This window comes from Hippocampus zosterae, chromosome 11, assembly GCF_025434085.1.
Source record: "Hippocampus zosterae strain Florida chromosome 11, ASM2543408v3, whole genome shotgun sequence".
NCBI lineage: Eukaryota > Metazoa > Chordata > Actinopteri > Syngnathiformes > Syngnathidae > Hippocampus > Hippocampus zosterae.
Window position 1 is genome coordinate 3570653 of NC_067461.1, and position 12862 is coordinate 3583514.

Consider the following 12862-nt stretch of genomic DNA (forward strand, 5'->3'; position numbering starts at 1 on the left):
CGTAGTCCAGTGGTGAGCACATTGACTTCACAGTGCAGAGGTACGGGGTTCGATTCCAGCTCCGGCCTCCCTGTGTGGAGTTTGCATGTTCTCCCCGGGCCTGCATGGGTTTTCTCCGGGTACTCCGGTTTCCTCCCGGATTCCAAAAACGTACATGGCAGGCTGATTGTTCACTCTAAATTGTCCCTAGGTGTGGGCGTGCATGGTTGTTCGTCTCTGTGTGCCCTGCGATTGGCTGGCAACCAATTCGGGGTGTCCCCCGCCGACTGTCTGAAGGCAGCTGGGATAGGCTCCAGCACCCCCAGCGACCCGAGTGAGGATAAAGCGGTTCAGAAGATGGATGGATGGATATATAGATATAAAATTAATAATAATTTGCCCCCTTTCCTATCAAATCAGCTCCAGCAATGCTTCTCATTAAACAATTTACGATCTGGAAATGCACTGAGAGCCGTTCCATGTATTTCTTATTTCACTTTACAGTGCAAACCTTGCAGATTCACCAAGTCACCGATTTATTTATTAGTATTTTGGGGGGAGGGGGGGGATAACCCGCTTTTCTCATCGAAAATGTGTATTTGTGGTCTTTCACTGCATATTCAAAAAGTCCCCCCCCCCCCCCCCCTCCAAACGGATGCATTGGCGAGCAATGGCTACAGAGGGGGAAAACATAACAAGCAACAGTGGAGGACAAACAGATTGCGAGGCGGTGGGTGGCAAAGATGATGATTGCAATGACTCAGCACGTTATTTCCCCCCCTGAATTGTGACTAGGTCATCCTTGGCAAGTGCTTTATTTCAGTTGGGCCCAATTGGGCACACGCTATTGAAAACTCAATTCTGAGCCAAACACCTCATATATCTATATATAAGTGTGTGTGTGTGTGTGTGTGTGTGTCTAACGTCTTTAACTTTTTAATAAGAAATACAAAAATGTCATGTAAATGTCATTAAAGTACATGTGATGGAGTGTTTTTAATATTTTTTAAAGTAGGCTTTCCGGAATAATATTCCAGTCCTATCTTGGATTTATATACCATGGGGCCTCTTAGAGGACGCTTAATGACACATGAAGGGGCGGATTCAAATATATATTTGAGTGGATGTGTCTGTGTCTGTCTCTCAGTTCGGAAATGGTTTCAAGACGAGGTTAGGGTGTCAAATTGGCGTTTCAAGCCAATGTTAGGATGGTAAATTGAGTTTCAAGTAAAGGTTTTATTTCATATTTCAAACATGGCTTCAAATTAGGGGTTTCAATCGTCAGTTATGGATTGCTGGTTTACAGTCCCATGCCAAAACGATTCTTTCAAGCAGAGGTTGGGGGTTTAAAGTAGGATTTCAAGCCATGATAAAGTATCAATTTGAGGTTTCAAGCAACCCTTGGTTAGGGTTTCAAACCTAAGAGTTAACACTGGCTGGGTTCGGGATTCAAACAATTGTTGGGGTTTAAACAGTGGTGCGCAAATGTGGGTGTTGCACCAATTACTGGCATGGCCTACCTATCACCATGTTCCTTTCTCCAATTTGAAAAACTCACCTGCACCGTTAGCCCCTCCGAATTAAGCAAGAGCCGCCTTTTGCACCACCAGCCCAAGCCTTCTTCGCCTTTCTCAGACGGCAATGTTGACGAATGTCAATTACTGTATCAGGTTTTATAGTTAAAGATTTCAGTAAATATCTGTACTGTTGTACTAGTTGTCTCAAACTTGTCAAGTATAAATACTGTTTCCATATTTTAGACGTGCTGTGATGTTTCTTGCTCGCAATAACAGCAATGATCAGACAGACAACGACATGTAACCGGTCTGTTGTGAACTGCCTGCAGTGGCAGACCGTCACCAACAGGCGGTGCTAGGATACTGTGGAACATCCCTGAGAAATACTCGATAGCTTGAAATCGGGCTGGTATCAGCGCAATACCGATACCGAGAATCGAGTGGTTAAGTGTTTGCGTCTCCTTACAGCAACTCGCCTGCAAGCCCCATTAGCTTGAAATAAGGTGAGCCCTCCTTTCCTCATCTCTGAAGTGCTTGTCTTTCAAGCAAAATCCATCCATCACTATCGACCTAGCTCGCTCGCCTTATATCTAATAAGCTACGTAACAAGCAGTATGTGTCTGCAGTGGCCTAGAGATGATGAACTCTGCAGCACTTTTACGAAGAACTACGAATGAATTATTTATTCACCATGTCGCTTCGGGCAAATAAATGCACAGCATGTCGTGTCTGCATAAGTAAAACAGAAAAACATCACATAGAGAGTTGTGGCTCTTGTATGAGATGGTGTGCATGATGTTTTCATTATTTTCTTAGCATATTACAATGATTCCATAGGACAAAGCTGAAGAGCAGAGAAACAACACTTTTATTACACCAACAGACATCATCTGTTACGTGCACTAAGGACGCTAGCAACAATATATCAAAAAGAAGGGAAAAATGAGGAGTCCAAGTGTCTCGTGTATCCGTGAAACAAAAAAAAGGAAGAAACAGGTGTCTTCAATCAGGCGTCGTCCGGCTTGTGTGCGGGCGGTCCGCACGGCAGCAGCATCTTCTCCATCAGGTTGAAGCGGACTCGGGCTTTACTCTCGTTCTCGGCCACGGAGAAGTAGTTGAGCAGGTCGAAGTGGCCCATGTAGGAGCAGTGCGAGTCTCGGTGCTGGTTCACCAGCCATTCCCACTTGCTGGTGTCGGCATGGCCGGTGCCGATGTATTTGGACTGGAGGTGCTCCAGCTGGCTGTGGATGTTGTAGCGGTCCGTCATTCTGGAAGAAGGTAACGCGCATTCGGTAAATGTCGTTCTCGGCTGGAGCCAAAGCTAACCACGATGGTTTTCTATGGTGGAAGAAAATGGTACTATGCTAACAGTAACGTAATAAAAAAAACTCAACTCGAGCGAACAAACACGAACCCGCCATAACTATCATGACTGTGTTAGGATGGGGAGTTCTTGGATGAATTTAAACTATGTTAAGATACTTACTTCAAGATTTATTGGTGAAGTTAACGTTAGCAACTTCGCTCCAGTGAAAGCTGCTCACACTTCCGGTGCGTCCACCGCGAATTACGTTCCGACTTGAAACAAACTACTGATCTTTTGTTGATATATTTATTTTAGCCCAGCTATCACGAGGCAAAATTCAATCAAAGTTCTAAAAATAGTATTCGGAATCTATTATTAATTGATGTCTCGCTTTTCCTATTGGCCTGTTAAGCTTAAACCATCGATAATGTCTGTCGTCTAATTTCACGTGCACTTAAGGGGCGTGTTCGACAGGAAACGTGTTCCGAAAACAAAACGGGTTGCATATTTCTATTTCCGCCTTCGAATATGAGTCGCCGATTGTGTCGTGATACACTCGCCGGACATGTGCAGCGTGGAATCGGTCCCCACTCGGTGACAGTGTGAATAGTCGTTTGTCTTTATGTGCTCTACTACTGACAGGCTAGTTCAGGGTGTTCGTCTGCCTTTCGCCCGAAGTCAGCTGGGATAGGCTCCGGCAACTCCCCACGACCCTGTTCAGGATAAGCGGTGTTGAAATGGATAAATGGACGTGGTATGCTTTCTCAAAAATCCGATTTTAATCGATTTCCCCCTTCACTAATTGAAAAACCTAGTGAAAATTACATTATTCAGAACACGTTTTGCACTTTCACTTTGCCTCATTTATTCAGTTATCAGACAATGTTTGAAACCTTTTTTTTTAAATTACCGAGCATGCTTTTTTTAATTCATTCATTTGCCCGAGACTTTACTTCTACAGCTGTAATACAAATACACATGTTTCTTTAGAGATCATTTGAAACTAAGTGCTTTCTCCTGGGGGAAAAAAAGCCCTTTTGGTCCAAACAGACACGGTCTCAGCTGGTTTCTTGCCTTCCATTTTGGCTCGTTCCTTGTCATAGACAAAACATCCATCCATCCATTTTTGAAACCGCTTATCCTCAGGAGGGTCATGGGCGTGCTGGAGCCTATCCCAGCTGCCTTCAGACAGTCGGTGGGGGACACCCTGAACAGGTTGCCAGCCAATCGCAGGGCACACAGATAAAACAATGTGAAAATATTTCTGACTTCTTGTATTAATGGAAAAAATGTTTCTTAGAGTGTGTGTGTGTTTTACGTTGCTAAATTGGCAACACTGATTGTAACTTTGTGTAAAGTAGCTCCACTCTATTTGCTGCCTTTTTCGTGTAAAAATTACACATCAGCTTGGACATGCATTGTATTACAGAGGCTTTAAAAAATACGACACAATAAACTTAAAATAACCAATAAATTACCCAGCCTTACAGTAACCGGAACCGAAACATCCGACAAGATATATTTTTAGTTTTAAATAGTCACTAGATGTTTGGTCACTACAATGTACCAGAATGTTCCTGTCATTAAAAATGTATGCAGTCAATTGTCCCAAATTCGATTACACAGAAAGAAACGACATCGGTAAGCATGAAAGGCCCTCAAGTGTATGTCTGCGTCAATGTATGCATGTGTATGGGCCTGACATATTTTGATACTCGAATGCACCTTGTCATCGTGAAGAAGCTGAAAATGAGCATGCCGTCGCCACGGTAACCGCATCCGGTGTTCGTCACGCTGCAGCTGCACTGAGATATCACATGGTATTTCAATCTTCTACCTCGGAAAAATAGCGATTTAAAAAAAAAAAGAATGCCGATGTTACTGTGTTGTTTTTTTTGTTTGTTTGAAGAGGGAGGAAATTGCCTGAGCGTTTGTAAAGTTACACGTGGGAAATGAATGCATGTTATTTTACCATCTCTGCCATGTCTCCCCCCACCCTCCCACCCATTCTAAGGAATGGGTGTGATTACAACTCCTGATAGAATCAATAAAATGTGAGGATCCAAGTAGTAAGACAACTGCAGCATTCCAGGAAGATCCTCCTCATAATCATTATCATTGCTGCGGGAGATTTAGGGAAAACAACAAGGCGGCCTCAGAAAATGTCATCAGCGGTGGCACAATCACTCTGGATGCCGCACATCGTTGAAATGGTGAACTCCCGAGACAGGCGCGCGTCGTCATTATTGATTGGCTGCGTGTGAAGCGGCTCTGTGGAAAAAATAGAAATAAAGGGTCGGGGGTGAGGAGGTGAGGGGGGGACTGATAAAAGACTTTATTGCACTTGTACAGGGTGTTATAAAACTATGCTACTAAATTGGTGCATCCACACTTATCGCTGGATTTTAATCGTTTTGAGGTTAAATGCAGAGAAAATCCATATCTTTCAGATGAATACTGTTAGAAATCAAGATTTAGTTCCAGTTTTAACCTTTTGGGAGATTCTTAAAGATTTATGGTTGCCAGTTGCAACTAAATTAACATACAGTATGCAGCTTTTAGAGGATTTACATTGTTAATTTAAACTTTCGGGGGATTTTTTTTTCCTCATGCAATAGCATTCATATTGGTTAAAATGCTAAAATGGAGATTGACATTGTGTCATCGGCGGCAAAACGAACTTCAATTTCCGGTGCAGATATTTCATTCCCACAAAATGGGAGTAAAGCTGCAATCATGAGCATGTTGCACTTGCCCTTGACATCCACCCAATAGAATGAATCAAGGAAATGGAATGAAAAACATGCTGCTGATCACATTGTACTTTTCCTTTCTGCATGTGTCCGCGATTTTTGCCTGCGCCCGTGGGCGTATGCGCACGTGTGTGATCATGAGTCATGTTCAGAGGCCTGGCCGCCAGTATCCATTTTGCTTCATTGTGTTGCATTATTGTAACCTAATTTGCATAACGTTGAAGCGAGGGAATTTTGACGATGCTTGGACAGATAAATAAATAGGCCCACTAAAAAGTTTGCCGTGAGTCAACATATGCCATAAAATGAGTTTATGTTGTGAATATACGGCAATGATTCCACGGAGAGCGAGTGTGACTCAAAGGATTCTAGGGCCTCGCTTTTGAGCTATGTCACGAGTAAACTTTGGCGTCTGCCTTGCCCACAACAGCATCTATCTAGCTATCTAGCTATCTAGCTATCTAGCTACTGTATCTATCTAGCTAGCTAGCTAGCTAGCTAGCTATCTATCTAGCTATCTATCTAGCTATCTATCTATCTAGCGATCTATCTAGCTATCTATCTATCTGGATACCAAGCTAGCTAGCTAGTTATCTATCTATCTGGATACCAAGCTAGCTAGCTAGCTATCTATCTATCTGGATACCAAGCTAGCTAGCTATCTGGATACCAAGCTAGCTAGCTATCTATCTATCTATCTATCTGGATACCAAGCTAGCTAGCTATCTATCTATCTATCTAGCTGGATACCGAGCTAGCTAGCTAGCTATCTATCTAGCTGGATACCAAGCTAGCTATCTATCTATCTATCTATCTGGATACCTAGCTAGCTAGCTAGCTAGCTATCTATCTATCTGGATACCAAGCTAGCTAGCTAGCTATCTATCTATCTAGCTGGATACCGAGCTAGCTAGCTAGCTATCTATCTAGCTGGATACCAAGCTAGCTAGCTAGCTATCTAGCTAGCTGGATACCAAGCACTACATGACTAATGAATACATTTCAGACTATCCTCTCGCCATCTATTGCGCGAGTCAGCTAAGCGGCTACGCTAACAAGCTAGCGATCAAGCTACCAGGTGGTCAACAAATCTACTGTATTGATCATTTCAGCTTTTTGGCAGTTATTTTTCCTCCACAAACTTGCTAATTGCTTCACTCGTAACAGCTCAAAGGTGAGTTCTCGCCAATATAAAGCCCATCGCTCCAAATGTTTGGGGAATTATGGGCGGCGGATCAGAGCGGCAAGCGTGAAATCCCAATGACGGCGACTTTAATGACTTTTGGAGGCAGTCTGCACAAGTGTGAAATGATGGGATGCGCCAGGGGAGCCTCGTTGAAAGAGAGGTGCACACAACGCGCACAGAGCCTTCCTGAGCATGTAATTAGGTTCACGGATTGGGCGAATATGTAGTATATTGATCTCCGAGTGCTAGACAGACTGCCATGGTTCCAGCAGATGGATGCGCATTAAAAAAAAAATCCTCACTTCATCCATCCATTAAGAAAGGCCTCCAGATCCGAGTTTATGACGTCAGCAAATCCACTTGTAGTCAAGCACTAGAATTCATCTGCGGGGACTCTAATTGAAATCTCATATATTTGCTGCCGCACTAAAAAATGTCCAATTATGTTTCCTTTGTGTGTTCCAGTCCATATTGACAAAATTAATAACCAGAGAATGGATTTTCTTTAAAAGTTGCCTTTGCGTGCGAATGCCGAGTAGCCGTTATTTATGTACCATTTCGACGGAGAATTGCTCAAATGATCAGTTGAATTTTTGGGATGATGTTGGACGTTTCTTGGTTTACACGTGAATGTTACACATAATCATGCAAATGTGTTTTGGGTGCGGCGTTGACCTTACACTCGAGAGCGTTCGCACCCTGATGATATATTTTAGCTTTTTTTTGTTACTTTTTGTTAGCGACAATAACCTTGCTTTGCAGTGTTATATTCGTCAAAGCAAAAGTATATGCCGTTGCATTTGGTTCGAAAATAGAGAACCAACATAGCAGATGTAAAGATTTTTTTTTTTCTGTTGATGTGAGAAGCACATACAACCAAACCGAAGCATCCTTGGTGAAATAAAAAACAAAAAACCAAATCCCATTTCCTGTGAATTTGCACTCAAGCTCACACGATTGCAGCACTCGGGATTGCACCTTGACTTGTTTTGTCAACCGTGCAGAAAAAATAAATGAATAAATAAATAAATGAATAAATGTGTCTTTGTGCTGTGCAGCGATAAGACAATTCATATGTTGTTATTGGTGCTATAGGGCAGCATTTGATTGAATGTCACACGGAAATTATCTTCCCGCCTGTGTAGCCCTGATACGTTCATACTTTTTATTGTGTGTGTGTGTATAAATATATATATATATACACTTCCCCACTGGCATAGAGCATATTTAATGTTTTTATTCCGTAGCAGGAAAAGAAAGTTGAACTCTAGAGGCGAAACCAGTGCAAATGGGTTATTTTCCAAGATTACACCCTCAGGGGGTGCGTGGACTGCAGATTGGACATCAGGTACTCCCAATCTCACTCTAGTAATCATATAACCAGCGGGGGTGGGGACAAGATGTTTGACATTCATAAGTCGAAAGTTGAAGCTGCTGGCACACAGCCGCTTACCTTCATGTCCATTAGTGTCGTGGATGGCCGCTTGTTGCAAATCTAAAATGAAACATTTTCGAAAAAAACAAGAGCAAGCCTGCTTCTAAAAATTTAATATATAACTGTACTTCCAAAAACAAAGTCAAAATAAAAACTAATGACTATGAAAACTTCCAAACTATTATAACCTTGCTCCGATTCCCTTTGAAATCGCCGCAGTGCATTTCACAAGCAGCCCGGGGAATGGATTGATAGCTGCATGTTTAAAAAAAAAAAAAAAAAAAAAAAAAAAGGAATCATTCAGGACTATTGCAATAAAAATGTTTCCATAATATCTTAGTGGCCTAAAGTGAGGCTAATAATCAAGCAGGCTGAATAATGAAAATCCTACCTTCATCAATGAAAACACCCAAAAGAACTGCGGCATTAATTAAGTTCGAAAGGCGGTCACTCCATGCTCATATCGCGCACAACGCTATAAAAAGACAGCGAGACCCCGACGGCATTTTCAGAACGTTTCATAATTACTGCAGCCGCCTTTGAGCCGTTCGGCTCACAGCGTGTGATCACCGTTTAGCTGAATTGCCACCAGGGATTCGAGTACGATTTAATGTGAAGGATCCCTTTAGAATTATGATTACATTGGAAGCGCCGACATGGACAACGACCTGTTTGGTGAATAAATTGGTTGCCGGCCATCATCGTAATACTTGGATAAGTGTTACACGCTGCCTTTTAAGTCATGAAAGGGATTGAAAATTGACTTCCCGGTAGTCCAGTGGTTAGCACGTCGGCTTCACAGTGCAGAGGTACCGGGTTCGATTCCAGCTCCGGCCTCCCTGTGTGGAGTTTGCATGTTCTCCCCGGGCCTGCGTGGGTTTTCTCCGGGTGCTCCGGTTTCCTCCCACATTCCAAAAACATGCGTGGCAGGCTGATTGAACACTCTAAATCAGGGGTGTCCAAACTTTTTGCCAAGGGGGCCAGATTTTATGTGGTAAAATGTCGGGGGGCCGACCTTGGCTGACATTCTTTACATTGAACAACAATATTGTTCAACAAATTTTAGTAAGCCAGTCTGTTTCACATTTCCATTTTTATTTTAATTTCAACAATCTTAAGAATTTCTTTTGGTTCATTTGAAACAGGAATTTGAAATATGACATATCAGTCAATATAAACACGGAGTGATGTCTTGTTAACTCGTGAGTGATGCCCTCTAGTGTCTAAATGCTATTACTCATTTAGTGAATGCTATTACTCATTTAGCCACTAGAGGGAAGCAGTACTCTATGAAACATCACTCGCCAGTCTACGAGACCTCAGTCAATGCAACACGTGTTCCATTGCGCCCAACCTGCGGGCCAGACGGCACTGATTTTATGACGGGGGCCGAGGGCCGGATGAAATTCGACCGCGGGCCGGATTTGGCCCGCGGGCCGGACTTTGGACATGCCTGCTCTAAATTGTCCCTAGGTGTGAGTGTGAGTGTGAGTGGTTGTTCGTTTCTGTGTGCCCTGCGATTGGCTGGCAACTGATTCAGGTTCTCCCCGGGCCTGCGTGGGTTTTCTCCGGGTGCTCCGTTTTCCTCCCACATTCCAAAAAAAACATGCATGGCAGGCTGATTGGACGCTCTAAATTGTCCCTAGTTGTGAGTGTGAGTGCGAATGGTTGTTCGTTTCTGTGTGCCCTGCGATTGGCTGGCAACCGGGCCTACGTGGGTTTTCTCCGGGTGCTCCGGTTTCCTCCCACATTCCAAAAACATGCATGGCAGGCTGATTGGACGCTCTAAATTGTCCCTAGGTGTGATTGTGAGTGCGTATGGTTGTTTGTCTCTGTGTGCCCTGCGATTGGCTGGCAACCGATTCAGGGTGTACCCCGCCTACTGCCCGGAGACAGCTGGGATAGGCTCCAGCACCCCCCGCGAACCTAGTGAGGATCAAGCGGTTAGGAAGATGAATGAATGAATGAATGAATGAATGAGTTGGGGCTTTCAAATTCAACAGGGAAAGTCGACCCCAACCTTGTTGTGTTTCACTATTCGCGGTGGTGGTGGGGACGGGGCAACCTTTTTAGCACACAAATGGCAATCACAGTCAGTTAGCTACTTAGCTGGACACGGCAATTCCAAAATGTGGCAAAACACACTCATTTAAAAAAAAAAAAGTAAAATTATTTTCTTATGCGTTACAATGAATGAATGAATACAATGTATTACAGCATTTGACAGTTTCATTTCATGGTCATGCACTCAACCTTTTGTCGAATGAATGCTCGCAACACAACGCCAACTGGAAGTCCTGTTATCGTGACTTTAATGTTGAAAAAAGTATTAAATGTTTGTATGCGTTGCGTGGTTCTACAAAGAACATCCAACAAGCTTTTATTGTAGTTTAAATTTATACACATTTTCACAACACCAGCCGGTTGCATACAGCATGTGTACCAGGACAACGTTCATCAAAAATAACAGCAAGGACAATAAGATAGATATACAAGGTTACGGCATACATATTTTTTTTCTATCAATATACATTTTTAAATGACACTTCAGATTCAATATGGCCACAGTAGAAGCACAATCCTTCATCATTTTAGACCACTTAAAAAAAATGTATAAAAGATTTTAAGACAAAATAACGATCAGTCATTCCAGAATTGGAGGGCATTTGGGCTTCAAAATTATTAAAAACTAAGCCTTCGTTGTTTTGATTTTCTGCTACATATTCATCCATCATAATCATAAATTACAAATAATAGTTTGAGTAAGGAGTACATGCGACCCTGTTAATGTCGTGCAAGACCATCACTGTAATCACCGCGACGGGGTTGCTGACGAATGTTAGCTTTCTCTCAGGAGTACAAGCTAAATGTTTAGCTAGTTGTTACTGCTAACCAAGAGGACATATTTACTGATGTACATAAGTAAAGGGGAAAAAAATTAGGAAATCCGGATGCATGTTAGCTTTCTCTCAGGAGTAGAAGCTAACTGTTTAGCTAGCTGTTACTGCTAACCAAGAGGACAAATTTACTGATGTACATAAGTCAAGGGGAAAATATTAGAAAATCCGGATGCATGTTAGCTTTCTCTCAGGAGTAGAAGCTAACTGTTTAGCTAGCTGGTCCTGCTAACCAGGAAGACAAACGTAGTTAAATACACGAGAAGAAAAAAAAAAGTCTTATTTTAATCATACGCATTAGGGTTGCATGAGGGAGAGTGAGACATTCAATCAAGACTGTTACAAAAATATAATATAAATAGAAGAAGGAAATAGCTTTGCGCGAGCCGTTCTTTTGGAAAACTGACGATACCTAAATGTGATCGGAAACTGCACGGTTTAATAGTTTGTATTTGGATATTTTAAAATTTGATGGGTGGGATGTAAAATGTCCTCCAATTCTGAAATAACCTATAAAAATAATTACAATTAGAATTACTGGAATAAGTGAGACACTGAGAGTAGGCTCGCTAACTCCATTTGTCATTTTGCAGGAGAGTGAGAGTTGTAATAAAATTAGGGTGTGGGAATTGAGACATTTTGGAAAATAATTTTTAAAAATGTCATTCATTTCATAATATTTATACACAATAACAATACTTATTCACTTGTTTAACCAAAGATGTTCAGCACAGCAGTTGTTCAAGTCCAAAACATCCTTCAAAGCTATCAATATTTCCTGAAGGATAACAAATAATGATGTTAGCCCACACTTTGTCTCAATGGCTCAATTTATGTTTATTAAAATAAAAAAAAAGTGGCATAAAAAAAAAAGGTGGCACACGGAATATCAAATTTTGCAGCGACGGTGAAAAAGCTGGCGAGCGCACTGCCTGGCCCTTTAATCCAATCAAGTGACGCACACTCGTAATATGATCTGACGATACCACTGTGGCGTTGTTTCATTAAGCCTGTGTGCAAGGTCAAAAAACATTGAATTCCTCTACAGAGTCGCATCTGTTTGCCAGGGCAAGATGTCGTTTCTCATGGTGACACGGCGTACCCCTCTTAAATGGGAAATTCTCGTGAAAGTCATTCTAAAATAATGGCCCGTAGGCCCAAACCCGATTCCCGCAAGTTGCTTTTGCCCATCGGAAATAATGGATGGCGAAATAAACTGGTTCAGAGTCATCTAAGGACCCTCGTTAAGTGGCAAGCGATGTTTTTATACAGCCGTCTATTTTCTGAACTTCTTGTCCACATTTTTACTGACGTTCTTTACTGTCAGACAAGTTTAAAAAGAAGTAAACACTCTTTATACAATTTTTAAAAAACAAAAAAAACCTGTCATCCCTTTTACAGTGCTTCTAGAAGACGGAATAAGTTCACCCAATTTCCCCAAAGTAGTAGAAGAGCATGGGTTAGGCTTGCACATTAGGGTTTGAAATTAAAAGGAAGTCAAATGATGGTTTGTAGACCAGGGTTGGAGTTTCAAAACATGGTTGGAAGCCAAGGTTTCGACTTCTCGGTACAAGTTAGGGTTTGCAAGCCTGGTTAAAATTTAACATGGGGCCCGATAATGTTTTTTAATTTTTTTCTTCCGGTTGAGTTCCGATATTTGGTTGAATAAAATTGTAATCGCCAATTCATCCACCGATTAATTGAAAAAAAATATATTGTGACAAAAATAACTTCATTGTTGGTCTCTTAACACTTACAAAAATAAAGATACTGTATGAATTAAAGGCAG

General features: G+C 41.9%; 1 protein-coding gene and 1 long non-coding RNA gene across 2 annotated transcripts; one reads left to right on the plus strand and one right to left on the minus strand.

Moving 5' to 3' along the window:
• Positions 1 to 2341: 2341 nt before the first annotated feature.
• On the minus strand, positions 2342 to 3129 carry sf3b5 (splicing factor 3b, subunit 5). Its single transcript, XM_052079800.1, has 2 exons — positions 2983 to 3129; positions 2342 to 2764 (listed from the first exon to the last, which is right to left on the minus strand). Exon 2 carries the CDS (start codon positions 2761 to 2763, stop codon positions 2503 to 2505), a length of 261 nt encoding a protein of 86 aa, XP_051935760.1. The 5' UTR covers position 2764; positions 2983 to 3129; the 3' UTR covers positions 2342 to 2502.
• Positions 3130 to 10431: 7302 nt separating this feature from the next.
• LOC127610074 (uncharacterized) lies at positions 10432 to 12733 on the plus strand. The gene is made up of 2 exons (XR_007964730.1): positions 10432 to 11032; positions 11153 to 12733. It is a non-coding gene; the product is annotated as an uncharacterized LOC127610074 (long non-coding RNA).
• The last annotated feature ends 129 nt before the right edge of the window (positions 12734 to 12862 follow it).

What these genes read in the sequence shown, in the direction of transcription:
- sf3b5 (XM_052079800.1), bottom strand. Translation starts at nt 2,763, where the DNA reads ATGACGGACCGCTACAACATCCACAGCCAGCTGGAGCACCTCCAGTCC.